The sequence below is a fragment of the Balaenoptera ricei genome, chromosome 13 (genome assembly GCF_028023285.1).
Source record: "Balaenoptera ricei isolate mBalRic1 chromosome 13, mBalRic1.hap2, whole genome shotgun sequence".
NCBI classification, from domain to species: Eukaryota; Metazoa; Chordata; class Mammalia; order Artiodactyla; family Balaenopteridae; genus Balaenoptera; species Balaenoptera ricei.
The window spans coordinates 13,496,234-13,502,582 of record NC_082651.1 but is presented as its reverse complement, the minus strand read 5'-3'; the positions used below and the strand labels follow the sequence as shown (position 1 = coordinate 13,502,582).

The 6,349-nt window shown below is 46.3% G+C and overlaps 1 protein-coding gene across 1 annotated transcript; it reads right to left on the bottom strand.

Annotated features, from left to right (window-relative positions):
* Positions 1–518: 518 nt before the first annotated feature.
* On the bottom strand, positions 519–5,151 carry IL36G (interleukin 36 gamma). The gene is made up of 3 exons (XM_059943487.1): positions 5,046–5,151; positions 4,132–4,271; positions 519–719 (listed from the first exon to the last, which is right to left on the bottom strand). The coding sequence occupies exons 1-3, from the start codon at positions 5,149–5,151 to the stop codon at positions 519–521; spliced, it is 447 nt and encodes a 148-aa protein (XP_059799470.1).
* Between the last annotated feature and the right edge of the window lie 1,198 nt (positions 5,152–6,349).

Here is a 6,349-nt window from a genome sequence, read left to right as displayed (position 1 = left end):
TAATTTAATTAAGAATTGGTTTTCTTTACAAGTTCCTAACCCTTAAAAGGATATATTACACCCCTTACAATATACTGGAAACATATAGAGATTATGGGAAATGTAATCCCATTAGGAAAGGAAACAAAGCAAAACAAAAACAAAGATCAGCTCCATGCTAGTCCCAGGATCTTGGGTAAGACTGGTGAGCTCTGAATTCGTGGTTCTTCATAACCACCCCTGGGACAGGTGTTCCTACTGTGTTTTGGGTCCCGATGTCCTTGTACAGATGGCTTGAGAGATGTACAGTTTCAGCTTGAAAGGAGAGCCACACATCACCGCCTCACTCCTGCTTTGGAGCCCACATTCTATTCCTTGGGTGCCACGAGGTCATTGCTTCTTCTCCGTTCATAAAATAAGATGAGAACAGGGACAAGCCCACCTCTCAGCATCAATGTGCAATGACGCTGAGATAATACAGGTGAAAACACGCTGAGAACGAGAAATTAATAAGACCAAGCTGCCACCTCTAGGCTGAGTTAAATCCTTAAATTCATACGGAAGGCAGTACTGTACATTCTCCCCAGGTCCGAAGTGAGAAAGATGGGCTGGCCTCTCTTGGAGGAGGCGATGAACCAGCTGGGAAAGGCCACAGACTCAAAGGTGGAGTTAATGTCTGTCTGGACATGGTAGAAGAGGAAGGGCTTCATGGGCTTAGCTTGGTTGCACAGATACAGTGTCTGCCGGTCCGGAAACGGGACAGAAAATGCCAGAAGGAGAAGCACAGGCTGTTTGAGTAGTTCAACATTACTTGTACACAACATGTAAATGTTCCGAAGTTTGAGCAACCCTATCCATCTATTAGAGCAAGCCTAGAAAAACCCATTTCAAAGGAACAGCAGAGTGGGCACACATGAAATCTCACCTTCCTGCCCCCCACCCTCAAATCCAGAGATGGCATGGAGTGACACAAGGCACAGGCTCATGAACAAGTGGCCACCCTTGAATGACAAATTGGAACTCTCCCGGCACAAGAGGCTGCGGGGACCACCCCACCCCCAGGAAAAGGAAGGAAATGCAAATTTGCTGCAGGAAGCCAAGGTCTTCCCTCACCAAAGCTGCATGCGTGAGAGCCCCCCTCCTGCAAGAACCACTGCTCTGCCAAAGGACCGCCAGGGCAGGGGTGTTTGGGTTTCCAATGAATTGCCAAACATATGAGAAAGGTCAGAGCCATGAAAAAGGCACAAGAGGGTCTAACAAATCAAAGGACTTGCACTCAGAAAAGCAAAGTATATAGAACAATCAGAAAAGGTTTCTATATTGTATATAGAAGTATATTTGTAGATGTATATATTTATATATTCACCTATCATTCTATTTAGGTAAGATAAGTATTTCTAAGTAAATTGCATTATGTCCAAGATCCCCAAAGAGACACAGGAATGGTTCATAATTCAGCCACATTCCACCCTGAGTAGGGGGAATTCTTCCAAAAGATTCCTTTATTCAGTTAATAACTTCCAGTTAATCTATCCAATTCTTTGAGCAGCCAAAAACCTAGGAGTCATCCTTGATATTGCTTTCTTAGATCCCTCAACATTTAACCCAGCAGCAAGGCCTGTGAGCCCTATTTCCGAAATCTTTCCTGAACTGAGCCACCTCTCACTCCCTCCCCTACACCTGCTCCGTCCTTACCAGCCATTCTCCACAAAGCAGTTGAGTTAACTATAAACTGAAATAATTGAATAAATAAGATCATGTTACCTTCCGGCTTAAATGTCTTGAATGATTCTCTAATTATCACAAAATTCAAAGTCTTTAACAAAGCCTGCAGGGTCAACACCATGCAGTTCTTGCTTACAGAGCTGAAAATGTACTGTTCGGTCCTCATCTTCTTAATCACACCCCACATTCACTCTATCAGCAAAGCCCATTGACTCAATTGAAAATATTTCCAGAATCTGACCGTTTTCTTCCTACCTCCATGCTATCTCCATATCCATCAGATCACACTTGGATCACCTCAAAGCCTCCAACAGGACTTTCCCCTTTGCCCGTCACACTCGGCTATCAAGTAGCAGCCAAAATAATCCCTGGTGGTCCAGTGGTTAAGAATCTGTCTTACAATGCAGGACATGGCAGTTGGATTCCTGGTCAGGGAACTAAGATCCCACGTGCCACGGGGCAACTAAGGCCTCACATGGCAACTACTGAGCCTGTGGGCCACAACTAAAGAGCACACGTGCAGCAACTACTGAGCCCGGGCGCTCTGGAGCTCACACACCACAACAAAGAGCCCTCATGCTGCAGTGAATGATCCTGCACGCCGCAACTAAGACCCAATGCATCCAATAAATAAGTAAATAAATAAATGAATAATTTTTTAAAAAACCATATGTCCGTTCATGTCACTTTTCTATTCAAAACATTCTAACAATTTGAATTGATTGAACTTGCCCTCACTGGACACTGCTGGCTCACTCCTTTGCCTCCTCTCCCATCTGCTAAAATCTCACCTTTGCAATAATGCCTGCTGTACTATTTACCACACAGCCAGACTCCAGCTGTTTCTGGCACTGCCAGTCTCTTTACCCAGCTCTAATCGTTCTTTCCCAGGAGACATAACACCCTTTCACATGCCACAGATTTACCCATGATTATACTTCTTATGGACCATTTCTCTTCTCCCACTAGAATGCAAGCCCCAGGAGGGCAGGACTCTTTGCCATTCTGTGCACTGATGATTCGCAAATGCCCACAACAGTGATGGAGGCCAGTAAGAACACACACATTTGCTGACTTGGATTATATTGAATTGCAGTAAACAGATGTTTCAGAAACAAGTTTTTACTAACAGGCAGTTATAAAGAAGAAAAAATGCAAAACCAACAAGAGAGCCTCAGAATTAACATAGTAAAGATTGAAATTTCATAAAAACACAATAGAAAGATAATTTAGCAGGCAGGGTGCGAATTAAAAGGTAATCATGGGGCTTCCCTGCTGGCGCAGTGGTTGAGAATCTGCCTGCCAATGCAGGGGACACGGGTTCGAGCCCTGGTCCGGGAAGATCGCACATGCCGCGGAGCAACTAAGCCCGTGTGCCACAGCTACTGAGCCTGAGCGTCTGGAGCCTGTGCTCCTCAACAAGAGAGGCCGCGATAGTGAAAGGCCCGCGCACCGCGATGAAGCGTGGCCCCCGCTTGCCACAACTAGAGAAAGCCCTCGCACAGAAACGAGGACCCAACACAGCCATAAATAAATAAATAAATAAAAAATTTTTTAAAAAAAGGTAATCATGACCTGGGATGTTGAACCAACAAGTTCTCCCAGAATGAAACATGAAAAAAAAAAGGACAGAAAGTATGAGAAATTAGGTGAGATATTGAAGTGAGATCTCGAAGTTCCAATAACTGATGAATAGGAATTCAAAAAGGAGAGGGGAGGCAGAATGAAGGAGAGAATATACTTGAATAAACATTCATAGAGACATGGATGGACCTAGAGTCTGTCATAGAGAGTGAAGTAAGCCAGAAAGAGGAAAACAAATATTGTATATTAACTCATGTATGTGGAATCTAGAAAAATGGTACAGATGAACCTATTGGCAGGGCAGGAATAGAGATGCAGACGTGGGGAATGGACGTGTGGACACGGAGGGTGGGATGTATTGGGAGATTGGGATTGACATATGTGCACTGCCATGTGTAGAACAGATAGCTAGTAGGAATCTGCTGTATAACACAGGGAGCTCAGCTTGGTGCTCTGTGGTGACCTAGATGGGTGGGACGGGGGGTGGGGTGGGAGGGAGGTCCAAGAGGGAGGGGATATATGTATACATATATGTGATTCACTTCGTTGTACAGCAGAAACTAACAGAACATTGTAGAGCAACTATACCCCAATTAAAACAAACAAACAAACAATGGCCAGAATGTCTCAATATTCAACAAAGACGAGTCCTCAACTAGGGAGGGGCAAGATAAATCAAATTAAAGTCTATTGCAGGCACATTATTCTAAAGGAGGAAGGGATAAGTATACTTAAGAACAGGAGGATATTTCTTTTTTTAATTATAAAATTAGATTTCCTAACAAATCAACTTCTCAGAAAAGAAACTGAGGTTTTTCTACATTATTTTTCTTAGTCACTCACCTTCAGCTGCAATTTGGGCTGTCCTCCGACGTCCTCACAATGCAGCCACATTTCTGGATTCTGTATTCCCAAATAAATGGGAATCCCTTTGTCTTTCTCAAGAGAGCCTGGATTCTTGCATGGGGCAACAGTGACAGTGACTGTTAGATAAGAGGGGATATGGTGTCAGTGCCCCTTTGGAAGGCAGCTATGTTCACCACTATACCACCAATGCACACAGTCCGTGCCCTTTTGAAGTCAGGAAAGACCAGGATCTTCCAGGCAAGGCTGGAAGAGACCTTAAGAGTATAATCCCTACTACCCCAGACCCACAAAATGGCCAGCCCCATATTCATTCATTCATTCATTCATTCACACCAAGCACCAATCACTGCCCTAAGAAATGGAGCAAACACAAAGAGTTAATCAGAGGGCAGACCCCACCCTTGAGATTTTCACACCTCTGCTTGAACACCTGGAGGTGAGAAGCTCCAATCCCAAGCAGTCCCCCTTAGCCTTGGAGAGCTCTGTTCATTGACAAGTATTGCCTAATGTCATGTTGAGATCTGCCTTCCTGTGCTATCCAACCAATTAGTCCTCTTAGGACACCAGAAGTCTGGCAGAACAAGCCACTCCTCTTCCCTAAGACAGGCCTTCAGATCACTGAAAGCAGCTCTCCTCCTCCCCAGAACGCCGCTCCACTCTCTCTGCTCTCTTTGCCCTGGTCCAAGACACCCCTTCCCAGGCAGGTGTGGAATTCTTCCCCCTCCAGGTGAGCCCTGTTATAAAGCCACACTTTTAACAAAAGGCTGGGTACCAGTATCCCAGCCACACTGAAGTGCGGGGGATCACGTCACAAGGATCAACCACATGGTGGTTGATCAACCACAGGGATCAACCTCCAAGGATCAACCACACGGTGACCTCTCACCTACCTGGAGTCACACCGTTGCTCCATGGAACTGTCACAAGGGTCTGACCCTGAAGGAACCACACCTGCTGATTCAAGTCAAAGACTTCTCCAATCCAAGGTTTCTCCATTACTATTTAAATAGAAAAGAATAATGAAGAAACATGATTAAGGTTGCTTTACCAGATGTTAGGAGAAAGATTATCTACTCCAGGCCTTTCAGGAAGGACGGTTCAGGGTTTACACATCAAAACTGGCAGCTCTCACATGGCCCATCAGCTCAGCCTTTCTTTCCAGTAAAACTATGAGCTCTGGTGTGGAGAACAAGGCTGTAACTGGTCTAAGAGTTAGACCATAAATGAGTTAAACCTTCATCTCCATGAGTACACATGTGTCAAGGCCCAGCTACTCACTTTCACAGCCACTTTGTATTTGGCCCAAGGCTAGATCTGAAGCTGGAGCAGTGAAAAAGAAATGGTCCTCACCCTCGCGGCCCAGTGGGAGATGGACAGCATTGGGTGGTAAGATCCATATACAGGGAGGGGCAGAGAAGGCTGGGGTGTCCAGAAGAGACAGGCATGAGTGTCCCCAGTCTCCAGACCCCATCCCAACATTACCTGTACAGACTAGTTCATGGGCTTCCAGAACACCTGCCATAGCGGGGTTGTCTCGGCACCTGTGAGGACATTGACAGGAGATCTGAGTCTCAGGAGGCATTTCCAGACCCTCCCAGGATACTGGTTCTTAAGGTCCTGATTCTGGGCAGGGACCTGGGAAGCCTGGCCTGATACCAAGCCCTCGTCAGAAGATCTAGGCCACTTCCTGGGACAAAACCTCAAGGCAACCTTAGGGAGGGGCTATCAAGCAGAATTTTCCTCCACCCAGAGATCCAGCCAGGGACAGTGTCCCCCTACGGGTTCCAAGGCCAGGCATGACTTTTGACCTTAAATACCCTACAGCTCCCTGATGTCTGTGTCTCCTCCTCCCAGCAGCCCTCCCCACTCCCACTGGCAAATTTGTCTGCCTGGGAACAGGGGAGGGACCCGAGCCAAGGCAGCTCTGCCAGGATCCTAGCAGCTCCCCAGTAAGAAGCAGCTAGCTCCACATAGGACAAGACATGGACCCAGCCTGGCGTGGCTCCACCCCTTCACTGAGCCCTAAAGCACAGAAAAGAGGGATGTATAAGGGTCAAGGGACCTTTCAGCTATCCGCTGGCAAGAACCTTTATCAAAAGTGCAGGGGACTGAATCACAGCTCAAGCAGCTCCCGAGAGCAGTGACAGGCTCTGATAGAGTGGGGAACACTTATCTGGAGAGCATAGGGAGGTGC

Coding starts and splice junctions, on each gene's coding strand:
- IL36G (XM_059943487.1), bottom strand. CDS start 5,151: ATGGAGAAACCTTGGATTGGAGAAGTCTTTGACTTGAATCAGCAGGTG. Junction 4,272..5,045: donor GAGCAACGGTGTGACTCCAG/GTAGGTGAGAGG, acceptor CTTATCTAACAG/TCACTGTCACTGTTGCCCCA. Junction 720..4,131: donor AGCCCAAATTGCAGCTGAAG/GTGAGTGACTAA, acceptor CCGGACCGGCAG/ACACTGTATCTGTGCAACCA.